Below are 21,540 nucleotides of genomic sequence, written 5' to 3'. Positions count from 1 at the left end.
AAAGGGTTGGTGTCAGATTGACAGCATGCTAGAGAAGCAGCCTTTCATGAGCTTTTCTCAGTGACAGATATGTTCGAAATAAGGCAGGATGTAATATTTTGTCAGATTATATGTGATTATGTAAATTATCTTTGTGTTCAATTAATAATTTATTTATAAAAGTTTTAAGTTGCAATAATGTTTTTCAAGGGGTATTTATGTTTTTACCGGGTTGGAGGTGAGACTTATGAGTGGGCCCCGAGTTGGAAAAGAGAACCAATGTTCTTCACAAAGAAAAAGTTTTAACTTTTTAACTTTAGCTTTAACTCAATTATTATAGAAATGATAAATGACAATCAGAGGGATCAGCAGCACTTTAACTTGACCAGAAGTCCAACCTGACATTATTTTTTTATTTTTGTCAAGTCATACTACTGAGTTCCCTGTTGGTTTTGGGGCGCCCGTGTGGACTAGAGGTTAGGTCATGTGCCCCATGGAGTTTGCCCTCAGTGAAACTGAGCTGAGGCATCTTTCCCACACCTCACCTCCCACTCTCACCCTTTTACTTGTCCACTGTTCTGTTCTCTCTGAGTAAAGGCAGAAAAAAAGTCATTAAAGACGGGTTTTGTCATATTTAAAAATTGTTTGTGAATTGTCCACATGTACCAGCCTTTTCTGGTTCAAACCATATGTTTAATGTTAGATTAAAGCATCATTTGAGAAGCTTTCTGACAGAAAAAAAAGATGTATTTTTTTCCAGCAAAGGGGTGTTAACACTAATCCTAAGCCCTGAGTAGTGCCTGCAGGCACAGCCTCCACATATCAAAGTGTTCAGGGAGAGACATGTATGAAGTGAAACCCAGCGCAATGATTTCCGTGAGAGCAACATTTCAACATTTTAACCAATTCCTCTTTTCTCATATCTGAAAACCCTGTCAGCTCCACAGTGCGAGGAGTCTATTTTTTTTTAGAAAGATGTAAGTGAGTAACTAAACAGAAAAGGTCTGGAACAGGGCTACACAGGGCTCACATTGTCTAACATGAGAAGCTCCTCTGTTGCCACGGAAGAAATTGTACAACTGTTGTCACAGTTGTCAGGCTGTTGTGTGAGACCTAGATGTGTGAAAGTGTTGCTTTAAAGGTTTGGAGGTGCTTGAAATAGAGCTCCGAACACTTCTCACAAAACATTTAGAAATAACACTTGCTGAAGGTTTTAGTGTGGCTTCATGGTTTGAGCTGATAGAAGTATCATGTAAGAAACAGTGCAAAGTATTTATGTGTTTTTCCCTCATGTTGTAGATCACTTAATCACTTAATAACAACAATACCTGAAAGATTAAAAAAAAATAATTCAAATGATAACCCATTTTTTCCAGTTTCTCCAGCAGCATCCTTGCCTGAGCTCTATTCCAGCAGATCCTGTCACAAAGAGAAAACAGGAAGTTACAAATGGCATATGATGTGGCAAGGAAGGTTGCGGCCGTGTCAACTTGTTCTGTAGGATAGATGACAGTGAAAAGCTACAATCAGGGAGGCCATGATGCACTGACCTCGTCTGACTCCTCTCCTACTGTGTCAGGCCCCCTGTCGCCTTCTGTCACCACCGAACCCTGATCCTCCAGACGCCTCAGCACAGAGTATCTGTAGGTTGCCTCGCTGAAGTATGGAGAGGTGACAGACAGGGTTGTGGACAGAGTTTTACAGCGCTGTGAATTTTAAATCATGTCAGTAAGACTCATTAATAATGTTTGCTTACTTGACTGGGAAGCAGTATTTTCGGATGATCAATACAGCAGCAACGATTGCTGCCACGGTGACAAAGACCACAGATGCAATAATCCCCGGGTGAAGCCTTAACCCAGCCTAAAAAGACAAATGAATCCAATAAGATCTAACAGTGGGGTAGTTAAAGATCCCATAAAGCCAACAGCTCGGTTCATGATGTGTGGCTCAGATAAAAAGGAAATACGGGCAGCAGATATGACAGCTGACCAGCGCCGTGTTATGGATCACGTCTGTGTTTGACCCATACAGCTGAACAGCAGGGGTGTGAATCAGCGGCCAAAGCAGAGAAAAGAGATGCATTCCTGACAATGACTGATCACTAGACCTTATCTTTAAAGTCAGAGCTGTGCATAAGATCACAGGTAATGTTAGGAGGAGGGTGTTTGAAGTGATAATAAGGACGCACATGGAGGGAGGCCAGAAAGTAAAACATCCAACAGGGACAACTAATCACACAGGTGTTGGAGGTGTCAGATATGAAAACAATGAGGAGATGTCACCAAAGTGACACAGGTGTTATCACCACTGTCACAGCGATTGATGTTGTTTAGTCTTTGATGAACAAGTCACAATGTGCTGGCCAGTTTCAAAAAATAGGTTCAAAAATTTGTCCTAAAATTATGAAAAGGACTCAAATTGTAAAGTTTAACAGACCAAAACTCCACTCTAGTAATTCATCTTTTCTCTGATGACTGATCCTCAGCAAAAGCGATAAATTACAATAGACGATGCAATTGAAAAGACATTTTTATGCAAGATTTGTGGTGTCCTGCAATTCTACAAAGCCCTCGATTAGAATATAAACCCAAATTCAGTCACAGCCTTTCATTACTGCTGTAATTCTGTATTTTTCCACTTCCTATTTCATACATAACGATGCCCAAAAGTGGAGGAAACCCAGCAACCTGTTTGATTGCAGTTTGATCGGTAGGCTTGTTAGCATTGTGCTATAAAAACACAAGAGCACCTTAACATCAAGTGCATTTTATGTGAAAATGTTTGAACATTTCTTCCCTCTGAAGTAGATGTGATGCTTTGAAGGCAAAGTGATAGTAGTCAATCTCAACAATCCGACAGTATGATGTAACCCTGTGTTCATCCCGAGAAGCTCATAACGAAAACATTTCAGTCCGTTTACTTCCACCTGTTGTGTGTAAACAGGTTTTCAAAGCTAAACGAGCTTTAGGAACGAATCAGTTTCATAAAGTGAAAGGGAACACAACAGCATGACGGTTTATGAGTGATTACAAGAAGTTTGTTAACTTATACGTTCACAAACTACCATAACAGCTGGGACTATATGGATCTCCTTTCCATACGTTGTTACCTGTTGTGCTGACATTCTTGTGTCCCTCCGAGTTTCCTGGTTAGCGTACTTTCATTGTGGCACACTCAAGCTAATTTTGCTGTTTCTCATTAGTTTTCAGTTAAGTACGTGGAGATATTAAATCATTACGAGCTGTTTTTTGTCTCTAACCCTGCAGGGTGAAACGCCATGTTTCATTTCCTGGATGCTCATATTACCTGTTGCGACAAGCAGCATTTCAACGCCCCCTGTCACTAATGTCAAGTGACGTCAAGTTTTGGGTCACGTGGCCTCTACTTTGACATTCAAGGCAGAATTTACAGTTAAAAAAAATGTTTAAAATATGTAGTGATAATGGAAGACTTTGAAGGTGAAAAGAGAAATTACTCAAAAAAAAGGAAAAAGAAAAAAGAAAAGAAATTGTGAAATACCAAATCATACCACTGTAAAATATCCTTAAAATTTGGAGCAAGTTACCCATTTCTTAAATCTGTCTTCTATTAAAGCTAGATTCAGGCTGGAGTAATTCATGACATTTTTATATACCCTTAGAATTTTCAGACTTTTTTCTTAGTTTTTTCCTTGATTTCTTTTTAGAGCAGAATTATGTCAAAGAGATACCTTAGGTGGCATTATTGCAAGATGTTTTCTTACAATCAACACATCACAAGATATGGCAGCCTATCATGAGCTTCATAAGTCAATAATGAAATAAAATCATATAAATACAGTCCTCAAAGTAATTTATTCAAATACTGTGTTATTTAAAGGTATGGTAGAATAGGAATGTTTAGTGTCATTTAGATTCATGATTGGTCCGTCCTCTTGCTCACACCTCCACCTGATAAAGTTACAAAAATGACGGTGGTATTTAAAAAGAGAAGCCTTGTGAGTACTATCCTCCATTTGTCAGGGGCTTTCAATTAGTTATTCTTATTCCTCAGGTAACAACACTCTTATAGACATACTAATGCACATACTTAAAAAAGTGCAGATTCCTTAATGTCTGAACTGCTTAGTGCCACCAGGTAAAGCTATAACATAACTCAGACACATTTCTCTTTTTAAACTTTTAAAACATCTGTTTCTTTTTTTTATTCAAATGTCATTACAATAACCAAGATGAATGGTCGAAGTGATTTGTAGAACACAGCAGGTTGTTGAACCACTCTTGTTTGTGGAAAAACTGCACCCAGGCTGTTTGAAATGTGTTTTTTTTTTCACGCTTTGTGTGCATCATACATCAATACTTGACTAAAAGATTAACCTGAATTGACCTGGGCTAAGTATGCTGGCTGTGTCTCCTAACTGATCAGTGACTGATGGGAAATGTTTAATTAAAACTGCTGTGAATCCAAATGTGATAAATGAATATTAGTTTTCCCCCACATCTTTTGTTTCATTTTTTTTCCTTTTCCCCATCAGCGTGAAGCAACAATTCATCTCAGGCTGAAATTGATGAATCAATCTGGCATCAGCCGCTCATCAGGTGTGATCATCAGTGTTTTGGCAAGACTGATGAAAGAAGCTGTCATACCTGTGAGCTGTTCGTCTGTTGTTACTGCTGGATACACTTACAGATTTCAGAACATAAATAAAAATGAAATAATACAGGTTAATCTGTGGTTATTGGTTTGCATCATCATACATGGGGTGCTTTATTTAAAGTGATTGATTTCTTAAAATTAAAAATAAATACACACATCAACTGACTCTCATTTATTTTTAGCACATAATCAGTGATAAAGGATCAAATAACCTGTACAGTGATGCTAATATGGGTTTTACTTAGACATCACGAATCTCCTTTGTGAGATTAAACTCCAGGATGTCCTTTCAAAGAGCTTTCACAGTTTGCTCGCCAAGACTTCTGAAAAGACATTCTCTGCCATCAGCTGTGCTCCTGAATGGGCAGCAACTCACTTTCTATCTGATCTACAAAACCCTACTCTTTTACACGCTGACACGACACTACTTGGATGTGGAAGTGGAAAACAAAAGCCCTCATGGTTTATCAGAAACAAAAGCTGTAACATGGAAGACTTTCTGCAAATGGATTATTCATCGCTGATCAATACGCTAGGCGTGAAAGAAGAATTTTAAAGACATTCATCCACTATAAATGACTTCTGATTTATTTATTTGGATTCTCTTGAGCTTTGAGTCAAGCTAGTTCGTAGTACTTCCCTGTCTTTGGATCGAAATAGCAGTTCAGGAAAGGATCATAGAGCAGATTCAAAAACTCTTCCTCGTTCTCTTCATTCAGCGACTCTTCCTCTCCTGTAAAAGTGTAAGAAAACCTCTGTGAAACACTTGGAGGAAACTGTTAAAAATAGACATTGATAACTTACGAGAATAAATAAATAAGTTACAGTAGCACAGATAATAAACAATGTGGAATATCAGCCATGTTTTTTGGTCCCATTATAAACCTGAATGTGAGCCTACTCTTTCAGCTGCTCCTGGAAAAAAATGAGAAGCGTGGATGGCAAGGTTACTTTCAGACTCAGGTGGGCTTTAAAAGTTTTCTGCCGCTGCCATTTTTTTTCCTCATCAATCAAGACCTGAGACACCCAGAGCCCAGTAGCACATTATGAAGCTGTAAAAAGATTCCCTGTAATCCCTGCTACTTTAAAGCAAGAGAATTTAGCTGTTAAATTGACAGGCAGTTAAATGCTCAAAAGGTTACCGGATGCTCCAGGAGGAACATTTTATCTTATCAGAACTTTGGCGACGATAATGAAAACTAATTATAAGACACATTGTGCGAGAGGTTTAAAAAATGATGTTGTAAACTGCAAAGGTTTCGTCAATTAACCTCTTGGATGTGTCTTGGGGGTGCAGACCTGTAATGAGCCTGTCTCTTTTGACCTATGGAGTTATGTGGAGGACAGAGAGCTCCACTCTCCTGGGTTTTTACCCTTAATTAGATACAGTTTCTCATGCGTCCTTCTTCACGCTGGGTGGAGAGGAAGAATGTAAGCTTTGACACCAGTGAATGTTTCCTGTGGTTCTCTGCTTTCACACAATTAGTGTGGTCAGTGTTGAAGCATTGTATTGTTTTGCTGAGGGTATAAAAAGGCACTAAAATTGAGGTTGACGTACCTGCGATTAAGTTCCCCAGATTGTTCCTCGTGCTGTCTGACCTTCTCTGCTGGCTGGGAGGCATAATAGGCGGGCTGAGCAGATCCATCCACTCCCTAGGGGAGAGACCGTAAAGGCACACAGTCATGACAACACATGCCATTATACCTTGCATCTCACTACTGCAGCCCTGCACATCAAATTGCCTCTATATGACATTTTAACAATGAAAGTTCCATCATAGTGAGCTCTCAGAAGCCCATCTGAGCTTTCCGTCTGTTGTCCTTGAGGCACTCCAGCCTTGCACACACTTAGCTCCTCCGCCTCGCCGTTCGACCTGAAGGATCATTTATTAGATTCTGACTCAAGCTGTGACTTCCAAGTGTCGACGCTCTGGCCCCAGAGTAGAGGTCTTGACCTTGTCGGGGCCTGTGAGAGCAGGACTTCCTTCCACTCTTAAATGAGTTTATCTTCACAGTTGGAGAAGAGCGCATAGGGTTCAACTGTACATCAATCATTCTCTGCTCGAGTCATACACTGCTCTTTAAGCATGGAGCAGCAGATTAGACAGAGAGAAATGGAGATGATGAAGATGAATTATTACTTGGATCACTGCAAGATTAATTTGTTAAGCAGAATTCATTTTAGGCAATACATCAGTTGCATGGTTGCCATTATCCATTTACATCTTTTGCCTTTGGACATAATGTCTCATAAGAGCACATCATAGCATATCTAATGAGGAACTCTAATCTCCCTCTGTGCATTATTCAGCAGACAGGCAGTGACTTAAACATTCATTAAAGCTTTATCCATCTTAATGTCAAGAACTACAAAGATGCAACGATGGAGACTGTCGGTATCTGTAAAACAACAAAGAGTATTTTACCAACAGTTACACAGTTTTTTCAAAGCTCCTATGGGGAGATTTTAGCTAGTGAAATCAATATTGATTCCCTTTTAAGACTTAAACAGATAACCAAACTATCAGGAGAAATAGTGCATATTTCTACCCTGTCCTTTTCCTGCTTATAACTGCTGCTACCAGCTCGACAAAGCAATTAACAGCATGCTGCCGGAAACGCCTTTGTTTAAATTTTTTAACCAGACAGAATCACAGTGAGTGTTGTGTTTGATTGTTTAAAAGCAGCAGGGTGAGACACTTTCTGTAAATTAAAAACCACTATTTACTCTTTTTGGCATGAACAAGAGATGGGTGTATGGAAAAAGTTTTAGCAATTCTCAGATTTCCTCTGAGTAAATTAACTGTTGAATAGGATTTAGTAGACCCAACAGTTTTTCCTTAAAGCTACCTTGTAGTGAATAAGTGCTGGACATCTTATGGCAAGGTACCTTTAAGGCAGTGGCGATTGCTTAAAGACTGCAAGGGAAGCTCAGCTTCCCCTAAAATGTCCCTAAAAAAAGTAGTGATATGTACTGATGTGTGTACATTTTATTGACAAAATATGCGCTAGAATTCCTTCATCTTTTTTTCAGAATCAGCTACCTATCACAGGTAACTGGCTCGACCTCCTTCTCATTCATCCCCGCAGCATCTCAGCGCTTTAACACAGTCGAATGCTGGGCGTCTTCTGACTTCAGCGGAGAAGAGCAGAGTGGGTCGTTCCACTGTGGAAACTGGACGGTCATTGGATAAATGCTGGGCTTTGTCACCGGCTCGGACGCTCAGCGTCTCTGGGAGTCTATGAGGCAGTGGGCTGGCCTGGACGCTGGGCTTTTGCATGATGTTTGGATGAACTGTCTGAGGCCGAATCCCTTTTTGATTGACGGTGAAATGAGCCAGTCAGGGATCTTGAAGTATAACCCTCTTGCATCTTGTGAGTTCTGCGTTTACTCTGGACTGATCCGGAGGCTTTATCGATCCCCAAGCGAGTTTACTTTCTTAAAAACGACGAGCGTTGTGTTTAAAGATTCTCTCTTTTCAGCAATAAGCAGCTCCAGCTCCAGCTGCGGAGCTTCTCCCCCAGTCACTCACACTTACAGCCTGTCGTAGTCTCATGTAGCAGCTCCAGCTGCTAACAAGCTGACACTGAGGGTGATATTTACGTTTAAATAAATAAACAAATTTATGATGTAGGCCGGAAGAAAATGAGCTTCCCCTCCTTGACTGACCAGCAGCCGCCACTGCTTTCAGGTAGTGTAAAATAAGACTATCAGTGATGTAAGTTGTACTTTCTAATGATTCATATTCAAACGGTTCAGGGTTTTTTGTTTTGCAGGAAGTTTGTGGGAATATTTTGACCATTAAACAACAATTTTTTGCCGCAATATATTTCTTATCCTGCGCTCAGAACGCTCTGTGTTCACAAAGCATCTTTTCACATCATGATAAATACATTGATTTAAACACATCAGCTATGAGAGTTCTTGAGTTTCTGCAGAAAATTTAGAGCTTGGGATAGTAGCCTATGCACAGTCCAAATGTAGTTTCTTTTATTCATTCAACCTTAATTTAACCTCAAGATGCCATTAAGAGCATGCTCATTAACAGTGATGTCGAGAGTACATTTAAATAGTAACTGCAAGACAATATATAAGCAAGGAGACAGAAAGAAACAAAACACAAATAGATACTTGAAGATAAATGGGGCCCAGTTTAAAAACAGTTACAAACATGTAGATATTGGTTCCTTATCATGTTCTGAAACTGTCCTATGTTAATAACTGAACTCACTTTTAGTGTTTGCTGTGCTCCAGCTACAGGCTGCACAAAAGCTTGAAAATGTTTCTCCAATTTCAGGGTGTCCTCGGGGTCTCAAAAAGAATTAAAAGTTGATAAATCAGTTGTGGGAAAATTAAACCCTTAAAAAGTATTAAAAAGTCTTAATCGTTATGAGGTATTAAATTTTATTGGTATTCAAGCTTTGACTCCAAAAATATCCATGAATATTTATTTTCCTCCTTGGGACTGTTACAAACTAACCTGACACACCAGACAGACAGTTCCATATATTGCCACGGATATAGTCCATCTGGTTTGAAAATGTTTTCAGGGTCTGAACCTTTAAAAATAACCACACCTGGTGATTGGAAGGTCATTCTGCTTGCCACACTCATCACAGACCAGTGTGAGGATCTAGAAAAAGCTTTAGCATCTTAAAATATTTCTTTCGATCATAAGAGTTTCTCAAGCCTCCTTAGAAAATTTGTCAGACTTTTGAGGACCTGGGATCTTGGATTCTTGGGATTTAGAGAAAGCTTCCCCCAGCTCCCCCTGATCTCAGTTGTTTTGGAACAAATTTTCTTTGTTTAAATCACCCTTTACTGGATACAACGCAACGATGTAAGGTATTTATCAATACAGTTACGTAGCTTTGTTGTTTGAAACCTGACAACAAGCAAAGTTGTAATTTTTGTGAGGCGCAAGCTATATGTAGTGCTAGCAGCCCAACATATCCGTAGGCTAATGTGACAACAAACTCAGTTCATACAGTAGTTTAGCAGCCGTCGGTGTGTAGCACTGATGGAAAGCAAACAACACAATCTCAAACACATGTCCTAAATTTTGACAATGATGAAATAAATTTGTGTTTTTTTCTGCAAGTTGACCTTAAATAACTGCTGTTACTTGTTGTGGGAATGGGAATGTCAATTAACCTGCATTTAGTTTCATTTATTATTTCAAGCTTTATTCCTTCTCAGCTTACCTTATTTATGTAAAAATGCAAACTACAACTGTCAAAGATTGGTTGCTGGCAACAGCTTAAAGTCGTGGTAAGGTCTTAAGATTTTTTGAAAGGTTTTTAAAAGAGTCTTAAAAAGGTATTGAATTTAACCTCAGGATTTCAGCATATACCCTGAATTTTAGTGTTTGCTTTTACAACTTGAAGCCTTGTCCAGTCATTGAACAAGTTTGATAGTGGCTAGTGGACACATTCAATAAAGAGGTGAGCTACTACGATGTCTTTAACTTTAGAGCTTTATAGATGATAAGTAACCAATGCCTGTCTCGTCTCACCGATGAGGGCCAGCCCACTTTGTCATACAGGATGCTGTGATGAGATGAGGACCTGTCACCAGACATGCAGTTTAGGTGGGATAGCTGTAGCATGCCTGCAGTTGCCTATAGTGATACATGCCTATAGCTTAGCAAAATGTTATTAAATGTACTTTGGCTGTGTTTGTGCACTTAATAGAAAATCTAAACATAAATGTGCCATAATCAATACATTGTAAAGCCAAAGCTATGGACCGCATGGAAATGGACCTCCGGCTACGATTAGCCCTCAGGTCTGACTTTGGAATAGTCTGGTTTAGATGGAGAAAAGGTATAAAAGCTGCATGTAATTGTACAGTAGTTGTTTAAAGTGCCTGTTGACTTTGATTCTCTGTATGCATTGCACTTACTATTGATAAGATTTCATACAACCCGAACAGTTAATTAGAAGTTTGTTCATTCCCATAACCTTATGCCTTCAAAGCAATCGAGTGTGTTATCTCAACACGGACTCTGATTTTTCTTTCTAACAAAGACATTTACGTGATCGGCAAGAGCGCAGCACAGAAGTTAATAGAGGCAATTTTGGGGGACAAAGGCTTCAGCTACAGAGCCGCAAATTGGACTTCAGATTGTTAAGTGGGACTTGGCGGGGATGATTACATTTTAGAGTCATTATAATATAGATACAGGCAAACGTGTGATGAAGAGAATGTATCAGTTTGATTTCATCTGAGTGAATTCTCTGCTTCTGCACAGCCTTAGAGCATAATCAAATCGAGCTTTCCAATGAAACAGCATTAAGGCGTCTCTGTTTGTCTGACACCTCAGCAATTTCTGTAAATTTCTCAGTTTTCTTTATTGTAAAACAATTGAATTGCTACTCTGGGTTTCTCTGACAGCCTGATTTGTGGTTTTCACGTTTGCTTCTGCCAGCCAAGAGGCAGACAAAAGTATCACACTCGCAAAAGGAACATGTTAAAAAATGCACGAGAAAAGGGCCCTGGCAACATTAGGCACGGCAACAAGAGCATTTTAGCTGTCAAGAAAACTGTAGCTCTCAACAGCGAGGAAGCCTTACAGCAATGCCAGGACTCAAGAAAAAAAACAGTAGCATGATGGAATTCACTGTATGGGTGTCTCGGAATTCAACGCCTGGAAGAAAAGGAGAGAAAACAACGACAAAATCCTGTGCAGCTGCTCTTCAATATGTAAATCAGGGCCTGCTTGGAAGTCTAATTTCAGCGGTACAGCTGTGGATGGTGTAGCGCCATGTGAGACAAGGAAGGGAGTTTGTTTGAGGTGACTGTCACTTTTAATATCCATTTCAGAGGACCTTCAATCAAACAGCATTACCTCAGTGGATACTTAAGCAGCCTGGAGACACTGAAACATGACCAGAAAAAACAAACCTTTTCATTTCCTGCTGATCAGATGTTAGGGATTAACTCTTTATAACCACTCTGAGACAATAAGACAAGCAAAATATTTTAATAAACTGGAGTCAACTCGTGTTTAACAGCAGGATACTTTGCTTTTCATCAATAAATCAGACGTTTTTTAGAGGATGGTTGCATAATTTTTGAGCAGCAGAACTCTGATGCAATCCCTTTGTCTTGTTTTGTAACATGCCGTGTGGTTGTGTACACCCACAGAAGAGATGGAGATGTGCAGAGACAGGGCGCTGCATTAGTGAGCAGTCGGGCGTTAATGGGGCTCGAGAAGCCTTCAAGGGGAACTCGGGGGTGCGTTCATACACACTGCTACGCCTAGATATCAGTATGGATATACAGTGTCTGTGAAACCAGATTTAACACTAATATTTGATCCTACTTTTAACGCTGGAGCAACTTTCCTTCCCAGGAGCCTTATAAAAACCTAACTTGACTTCTGTGTTGAAATGGAAGATACCGTAGGGTACAACACTTCTTCTCAACCTGCACTGAACCAATTCACTAGCCTTCTTTCATTCCATTTAGTCTAACTCTAGTCTACTTGTTAGTTTGTTTGGTTATAGGGGCTGCATAATACTAAAACAGTTTTTCTTAGCACTGCATGTGCCTGAAGTTGATATCAAACTCCTTGACACATATTTTAAACAGCAGCTGCACATTTTTCTGCCTCCTCCACTTACTCGAGCCTATATATCGATATGTTTTCTTTTCAAAGTAAGAACTTTAACTTCTCTGTGGGTTTAACTCTTCAGCAGGTGAAACAAGGTGGAACATGTCTTGTGGCTGCTCTGCATTATGAACCACTGAAGCTCCGACCACGCAGAAGTCGGCCCTCGCTTCATCAATGATGGATTTCACCTTGTATGGCTGCTGAAAGTCAGGGATAAATGGCGAGTCTAAGCCTTGGTTTTGATTTTTATAGACTTAAAAAATTAACTATCTGATATATAAGAGTGCCAAGTAAAGTTGTCCAACAAGCAGAATAAAAGGTGAAAAACAGCCCGTGCTTGTGAAAATGACAACAGCAGTTAAGGGAGAACAGCTACAGTACCTGGCAGAATCTCAATTTATTTTTACTCATCAGTGAGCAAGATAAGCCCCCAGTCTGCATATTTATCTGACAGTTGACATTTAGCCTTAATTCCACAGTCACTCGTTACCATCTGATTAAGAATTTCAGGGTGACTTTCATGTATAAGCAGCCAAATTTTAATACAGGCTGCTTAAGGACATTTTTGTAAAGACATCTACTTAAAAAAAAAAATCTTTTCTTTTACCAACTATTATCACCTTGACTTGTGGAGACCTAAAAGAAGAAAGGCTTTTGGAGACAGAACGTTATCTAACCTCTGTACCCATATCCACAAGATACAAGCCTGAGACAGCCTTGACACATCTGCAACCTCATGTATTATTTGCTCTGAGCGTGCGAGCTGAGCCTGTCTTTCTTTGAGATGTACTTTCATGTAGCCTGATTCAGATCAGGCTAATCACAATCCTTTACAAATTTGGAGCTAACAACGATGGCTGCTTCTATCAGCAAGTACAATTATGTTGGTTAATAATAGAAGGGAGATGCAGTGAGTGTTGGCTGCTAAACCATCCCATCTTTTGGCTTATTATGGAGGACTTAAAGCCACATGTGTTTGAACTTTGGACTAGCGCCCTAGCTAAGCAGCTTATGTTTTTTAGTTGGTCCAAAAGCCTAGTGGTCTCTTTAGTTCACATTTGTGGATTTGCAACAAATGCCAGTAATGAGAACAAACTTACCTGGGGTTTGATTGCAGGGGGCTCATCTCCTTCTGATAATGGTGACCCTGATTTGTCGGCTGTGAGAAAAAAACAGAGTTGTGACTCACGCAGCTCTGGACATTATAAGTAAGTCCAATTATCTCCATTACCTTTAAGAGACCACTGAGAGATATGTCCAGGCTAGAAAGGAGTTGAACATACATTCAGCACACCTCAAGATTGATTTGAAGTGAAAGCTTGAGAATGACTCATTTCATTCAATGCAGTTCAGTAATAAAGGCCATTACATCCACCATCACAGTTTTTAAGCTCCAGTGCTTGACAAATGATGGTTGTCTCTCACCAGAAACTGTCACAGGCCATTTTGTCAATAAGAATGGAAAAAGTTTTGATGTCAAGGGCAGCTGTTGAGATGTACTTGGATGTAACTGGAAATTGGGCAGCACAGGAAAATGTTAAGTGAAAGGGTGATGCTGCAAATTAGAATCCTGAAAGAGAGAGCAAGAAGTGAAGATAACCTTAAAACGGGACTTCTTCTGTCAACTCTCCTTCTTCCCAGATCTTTGCAATTTCAATTCACTTTCAATTGCTAACTGGTTGTAACTATTTTGACTGAGTGACTGGCAACTTTGAGAATCACTTATCGGCTCTGTTGCCACTGTTTTGATTGTTTTTCCCCCATCTACCAGGACTTTTCCTATCAAAGATTGTTGTAGGTCCTCCTGTTCTTATTTATGGAGTCTTGAGATCAGCCTTAAATGCAAACTTTATTTTTTTTGTTTTTACCATGTTTAACAATTAAAATCACTAACAGAAGCTTAAGATTTTGCCACAGTGTCATTTTATTTATGGTTTTCAGACATAGGGATGGGTATTGATAAGATTTTATTAATACTGATGCACTTATCATTTCTGCTTATCAATCTGATACGTTGTCCATTCCCTTATCAATTACTGTTGTGAATTTTCTTGGTAAAAAAGTAGCTTTACAGGTTTTCTGTGTCAGCAACGTTTAATTGAGTTTATACTGTAAGTGAATTAAATGTAAATGGTCCCTGAGTCTGGATATTTCTGGGCATAATTATACAGAAACAGGTAAAAATTGCACACAATGTGACGCTGATGTACTGTCAAAGTAGGCCATCTAGTGTCCCAAAGTGGTTAGAGCAATGGTTTAAGTTGTTTTGAAGCTTTCCGTAGTTATGAAGTCAGCCATGAGCTTTTCAATTGCCTGTTAGCTTTTGACATTTGAAATTTGAAGTATTTTTTACAAAGATTTGATGTGATATGTTTTTGTGATGAAAGTTGAAATTCTATTTTGAAGCTGAAATTATACTGATGTATGCTAACTGCTAGCATATCAATGCAGTTTCTCATATATGTAAGCATCAGGCCTGCGCTAATTTGTTATTTTGGTAAATAAGGTGATTCATACCATTTAGAATGTACTGAATATGAATCTCCTGAGAGAGAGTAATGTACATTTTTTACGTTTTTTATGAAGTCAGTTCTTCAGTAAAACTTCAAGCTGAAAATCCTGAATCACAGTTTTCTTGGGAAACGTTATCTAACTGCTAAGCTAAGATAGCTGCAGCAGACTAGTCGACGTAAGGCCCCGTGGCTCCTGCACAATGTAAAGAATTGATAAGGGAATCGTTAGGCACAAAGGCTAACGATATCGATGGATTAAAACATCTCTTATCGATTCTCAACAGTAACCGGTTTTCAATTCCCATCCCTTTTCAGACACATGACCAGCCTGGAAGCCTGGTGGGCAATAAGAGCTCTGAAAAATGACAGCCTCTATATGAATTTTGTGGCAGCAAAGGTTTGTTGCATAAACATTTTTCAAAAGGTTGACTGGCATCAACAGACTTGTCAACTGGGAAAAAAATGAGATGTGGAGAAACTGAAGGTTTGGAGAACTTGCGAACGACACACAGCCCCTTTGACACTTGTATCCTTTTTAAAAGCAACATCTTTTCCAGAACATAATCTCTTTCATGTTAATGAATGTAACTAAACATACTTGAATTATGAGAACATAAACCATAGTTTGGTGAGACAAGCTGACTGAATCATGCTGCTAAATCATTTACATCAATATCCCTGATGTTGCCCTGGTAGTTTGAGCAATGCCTTTGTTTTTTTTAAGAAAGTATAAGTAAAATAAACTCAGTTGCCAAATTTAAAATGCTACCATTGAAAACCTACAGTAACAAATCAAAAGTGCTGCCAACAAAGCCTGAGCCAGAAAACTTTCACAGTAACTTCGGCACAAACAAAAAGTGGTCCTTAAGGCTTCTGTCTTTAATACTTGTGCAGTCATTGAGGTCAAGAACAAAAAGATCTCTGCCTATCTGGTAAAATTAAATAAGCACAAAGAAAAAAACTCACAAAATACTACTGGAGAGCAAGAGGCGTGGGTGAAAAAGGGGTGAACACATCAAGTCAAAATGGATCTGTGAATTTCTTTTTATCACAACTATGTATGTATTTCCACCATTTGTTGGTTGAAAAGGCTTGGAGCTTGGTTATTAATGTAGCTTGGCCTTTCAAAACAGCTGCAGCTAAATTCTTCATGGTCTGTGAGTGAGAAAGATACTTTACTGGGCTGGGAGATTAGAATGGTTTCCTTTTCAATAGGTATTAATATTCAGCAGTAAGAAACACAAGAGTGTAACCCTCTCCATCTTGTCAAAGCTAAAGACCACGATATAGCCTCAGGAGGCTATTTAAGTCTAGTGCCTGCTTAGAGGCTATTACATGGCCTGGCATTGATGAAGAAGCAGACGAGTGGAAAGCCAAGTCTGTGAATTGCTTAAGTGAATTCCAGCTATCTGTGTGCTTCAGTGCTCTCTTTGAAAAAAGAAGGGACCTAAAATAGTACCCTGTGGAATTCTGCAGGTGATTTGTGCTGGTGCTGCTGATGAGTTACCTTTGGAGTAGAAACAGAAACATTCCTGTGTACTTCCTGTAACATTAAACTTGGTGCCCTAAACAATTGATAACACACAAGTGACCTTCAGAATCAAAGAAAGCACTATGATGAACAACCACTTAAAACACCGCCAAGAGTATGACATAATTTTTAGCCGATATCACCTGTTAACAGAATATCTGGCGCCTTTCCAGTTTAACTGCCCTCCTTGAAGGATGTTGAGACATTTAGCTGATATAGCCATGTCCTGCCGTCTACATCCCCACCTGTTTGTCATCTTGTCATGAAGCAACAGCAATCAGAAAACTTCCAAGAGCTATACACGTCTCTCTCATTTCTGGCCCTCAGCCTGCCTCTACTGTTATGAAGACAAAAAAACACACTCCAGTTCAAATCACTTGGCTGTAACACTCTGCTGTACAGTGATTCTGAGCTGCAGAGACCTGTTTGGCAATGATGTTTAACAAAACAGTATTTCAGCCAGATTATTACTTTTCAATGTCCATGTTTTTGCTTTATTCATCAAGGTGATAGCTGGTTGATCTGCTGCACACTCGAGCATTTATTTTCTTCTGCTTATTCTTTGGTATCTTCATGTTGTCAGCAAGAGATGAAGACATTTGTCATGAAATCTTAAGGAAAAGCATTTTCACTTACAGATGTACCCTATAGTTACCCAACTCTTCTACAAGGAATTTTCTTTGTTGCTCTTAATGTACTATATATGGTCGAGGAAATACTCTCACTAAATCTCATTTTGTATTTTTCTGGTATGAAATGATCAACCAAGAATGTAATTACTCTTTCTAATTGCTAGAATCTTCTGGCAAATAAGTGAAATCTGAAAAAGTACGATTGCCCTATTTTAGTGAATATCAACTAGGACTTAGGATGAGCCACATTCACCTGACAGGTCTATAAAAAAATGTCTTATTTCAAAACATTAAAAGACAAAGAAAGCCTTGGGGTTCAGATATGGCCTTGCTGTTTAGGTTGTGCCCTTTGAGATTAGCCCCATAGAAGAAAGGAGTTTGGCAACCACTGAGAACCAATCAAGGTTGAGGTTGTTTCCAAATATCTGCAGATGGGTCAAGCAAAATTTGCTTTTCAAGTTTCTTGATATAAGAATTATGTTTTAATAAAAGAAACAGGCATCATTTTTGTCTTCTGTATCTTGAAAAAGGACATTTTTCTGGACTTGTTGGGTGAATTTGGTCCATTTTAAGTCTAACTAGGCAACTTTTAATAAAAAATAAATCACCAACACTTGCTTAGATTTTTAGTTTTTGCAGGGCTGTTATTGCTGAAAGGCATGCTCTGTCCAAAATCCATATTAAATCTGTTCTTTCACAGTGAAACTTGTTCTTACCACTGAAAACAGACACACACTGAACAGCCATAGCATCATGACCAGTCAAATTAATTTAATTGTTTTGTTATAATAATATCTATGAGTGGACAGCATAAGTTTGTCAGAGAGTGAATGATCTGTCCTTTATGATGATTGACTGGAGAAAGACAAGGTTTAAAAATGTGACTGGCTTTGACCAAAGCCCATATGGCGTCTAGCTCACTGGGTGAGAGAACTTTCCAGTACTGACAATGTTATTCTGTGACAGTCAGTGAGTGCCTTTCAAAAGTTGTTTAAGGATAAAAAACCAGAGAACTGGGGTCAGGGTCAAGGCTCGATGATGTGAAAAGTGAAAGTGAAAGCAAAAGCAGAATCTGGTTTGTATGGTCTGATCCAACAGAAGAGCTCGTGAAGCTCAAATGCTTAAAAGTTAATGCTGTGTCTGACACAAATATGCCAACACACACACAGTGCATCACTTTCTGAAGCATGGGGCTGTATAGCTGTAAACTGGTCATGCCACTGAAAGTGAATATGATGGGAACATGAGCATTTGAATGAGTTTATGATACAATAGGAGAAGGACTGGAGGAGTTTAAAGTGTTGACTTTGCTTCTGAAGTCATTAGCTCTCAATCCACAGGAGCAGATGTGGGATGTGATGGATGAATAAGCCAAACCTATTGAAGCCCCACTTTGCAGTTTTTAGCACTTGGAGGATCTACTGCTAACACTGTGGTCCACAGTAACCACAGCGCATTGTTTGGAATAGGATGGCTATTCTGAGCATTCGTAATATAAATAATAAATATAAAAATATTACATTTAGGCTATTCTAACCAACACAAGTCCCTGTGATGATTCAAACAGCCTTTTCAGGCCAAAAGGAAAGAAGGCTCTCTCTTCTATGCCCATTTTGTTTGGATTTTTGCTTTTTGGGTGTTATATTTCCTCTGTCTGTCAACTGTAGCTTTGATCAGACGTTGTGTCCAACAGAGAAAATAACACTCTGACATGACAGTTCATATTACTGCCGTGTTCCCAAAGAAAGCCCAGTATCTATCCATCCTGGAACCACATATCGAGGTGTCTGAAATCTAGATTCGCACAATCTTACAAACTGCAAGGTGATTCTTTTGTGTTCAAACCTAATAACCAAAGCATAGCACACAATCATCTGGGGACTGAAGTTATGTCTGGGCCGGTACAGCAGCTGCAGCAGCAGCAGCACAGACGGAAGCAGCACAGAAGGCAACAGCAGGGCCACGTGAATCACAGCATCCAGGGAAAAGAAAGGGTTTGTCTGTTCTCATGGAGGAGCCCAAGCCCCAGACAGAGACTGCTTCTAGATCCCAAAACCCTGTCTTCTTTCATCTTTCCCAGACACTCATCGGTGCCTGTTTTTAATATAAGACACAGATGCTAAAATTGGAAATGTGTGGTGTCTTTCTGTGTCATCCTTTCTCTCTCCTTATTTGCAAGCGTTTCCTAATATGCTGATGGTGGTGCTGTTGCCATGTGTATTTAGAATTGTAAAGCACTGCAGCTGAATCTGAAAACATAACTTCAGGGTTAGATCAAGTCAGATGTAAATCTCATCCTGTCCCTGTGGAAAACTGTACCTACCGCAAGGTCTAAAGCTACATGTTTTTATTAGTGGACGCATCCCTGTGTCCTCAAAAGGGGAACCATGCAATGATAATCCCTGTGGTAATGCCTCAATCCATTGCGTTCTACTTGAATTTCAGAATATTAATGGCTACCTGGGTGCACAGAAATGCTAACAGGCCCAGAATTGGACCATCTGTAATGATTGCAATCACAGGGGATCACACAGTGGACCCAGTAGGACCAGGAAGAGAACTGTTCCCTCTTGGGAAATGCAGTGTGCTTATGCTAATGGACTAAAGATCTGAGTGACCTTCAATAGCCAAGAGCAAACTATACCATCTTTGAATTCATAAAAGACTTGTGGGGATAATTTGAAATGACCTAAATATTTTTTAGTCACAGGAGGAAGTCACTGGAGATATTATGCTAGTGTACTTTTAAGAGCTTTAAGTGGCCAATTAATGCGTTTCCATCTCCATAATCTTTTTTAATGCAGAAAACATGCAGGAGAAAGAGATGCATTAGCACTTTACAGTGGTATACATTGGGGGCTTGAAATGGAAATGAGCAAGCGTGGGGAGCAGCCAGGGTCAAAAAAATTATTCTGGCTGGGCGACTGAAAGAGGGACAACCTGCTCATGATTGTAAATAGTGGATGAGCTGCACATGAGTGTTTCATTTTAAGTAAAGAATAAAAGATAAAAGAGTGCGCACCGTGGAGATGTGGGTCCAGGTTGAAGTGTCGTCAGTGCTAATGCTGATGCTGACATTGCACTGGTGGATCTGAGATGCGCTGAGGCCCGAGGCTCTGCATTCATCTTCCTCCTGCTCTCTTTTCAGACTTGCCAGCATTCGTAGCTCCTCATCATCATCCTCCAGACTGCTAAGCTGGTTTAAGGTGTGGTTGCTGGAATCGACAGAGTATGGTGTGTCGTCTTTTCTTTCCTTAAAAGCATAAAAAACAGGAACTTATTTGGGAACATGCACACAACGCACACATTCAAAAAGTTGGTTATGTTTTCTGTTTTTGCAACTAACAAAAAAAAAAACTACCAGCCAAAACAGAACGCAAGCTGACAATGCCCAAGGAGTTGCTGGACATAATTCAATGTTTTGACCCTCTGAGGAAATGTCTTTTAAGAGCACATCTATTAATCCAAGAGAGTACCATGCCGACTTGATTTGTGACAAGCTTGGTGTTGCCCTGGTGTTGGATCAATGGCAGTCAATAAACCAGGACTGCAGGGAGTGAAACAAACTCCTTGTCATATCCCTCTGACAACCTTTCAGTCAAAGCCCTCACTGCATGCCGCCTTCTGGAGTTGGCACAAATCAGCAGTCTGGAGCTGCACTGATCAAGGATGCTGGGATACATCCCAGCAGCGGGTTGTGTAAATGCAAAAAAAGCAACGGCCAAGTGACAGATCTCCCCTCAGGCCTTGTGATCGCTCTAGTTTGACTATTCTGTGATCCTGGATCTTTTCAACTGAAGCAGCGGACTACCTCAATTTGTAACAGACCCACATTTGATCTGTTTTCAGCACAGCACTTTAAGCCTTCAGCAGTGACCACACTTAGCTGTTGGGCAAAGAGAATTAGCCAGACAGAGTACAGTCAGAGCTTTTAATAAGCGACAAAACCTTAAAAAACTTACTCCGGACACTGGTAACTAGAGAATAAAATAAATGAAACTGAGAATTGTTGATCAGAGCCAATTTACTGGAGGCTCTGGTGATGACAGTTCCTGTGCACAAACATGTTCAGTGTCAAATCAAACTTGTGCTCAGCCAAACAGGCTGCATTAATCAACCCAAGAGGGAGGAAATCACAAGAACATACTTTTCCAAACTTTGCTGTGATCTCCGGAAACTCCATTCAAAAACATTTTTATCTTTGGTCATGGTTACCAGTGAGGATCATTTTTTCCAGATCACATTATAACATTGTCTGCGTGATGCTTCATGCTGGGCAAGTAGTACAAAATGGATGTATCAAAGCTCTTTCTGATGGAAACAGTTGCCCGCAGGGATCCTTGAGAGACTAAGCTCAGACGAAAAAGTTTATTTCAGGCTATAAAAGGAAAGCATTCGCTTAAAAAAAAAGCTAAAGGCTAGAGCGGCAAAGTCAGTTTTCCTTGATTTTAGGACTTCAAGCACCCTCTTTCATTCTACACAGTTATTTGATTAATTAATAATCATTTCCTCGTGTTTTAATTCAGCTATGCCTTTACATGGAAACAAAATTTACAAGTATCAAAGGAAATAATTTTCTAAGTGTTAGCTTTTCCTCTTTACTAAGAAATGACATAAATATTGAGAAG

General features: G+C 39.6%; 1 protein-coding gene across 2 annotated transcripts in view; it reads right to left on the bottom strand.

Moving 5' to 3' along the window:
• Window positions 1-4,632: 4,632 nt before the first annotated feature.
• cfap20dc (CFAP20 domain containing) overlaps window positions 4,633-21,540 on the bottom strand; it is a 38,950-nt gene continuing 22,042 nt past the window's right edge. The window contains exons 13-16 of one of the 2 annotated variants that reach the window (XM_074678436.1): window positions 19,935-20,165; window positions 13,337-13,395; window positions 6,176-6,270; window positions 4,633-5,350 (exon numbers count right to left, since the gene is read on the bottom strand). In XM_074678436.1, coding sequence (XP_074534537.1) covers window positions 5,235-5,350; window positions 6,176-6,270; window positions 13,337-13,395; window positions 19,935-20,165 — 501 coding nt within the window. In that variant the 3' untranslated portion in view covers window positions 4,633-5,234. The remainder of the gene's footprint in view (window positions 5,351-6,175; window positions 6,271-13,336; window positions 13,396-19,934; window positions 20,166-21,540) is intronic. The other variant, XM_074678518.1, reaches the window with a different exon arrangement.

This window comes from Halichoeres trimaculatus, unplaced genomic scaffold (genome assembly GCF_033239565.1).
Source record: "Halichoeres trimaculatus isolate MK-OKI-2021-1 unplaced genomic scaffold, fHalTri1.1 fHalTri1_scaffold_1, whole genome shotgun sequence".
Taxonomy (NCBI): Eukaryota; Metazoa; Chordata; class Actinopteri; order Labriformes; family Labridae; genus Halichoeres; species Halichoeres trimaculatus.
Note: the sequence above shows the minus strand (reverse complement) of the source record. Positions and strands in the feature narration are given on the sequence as shown.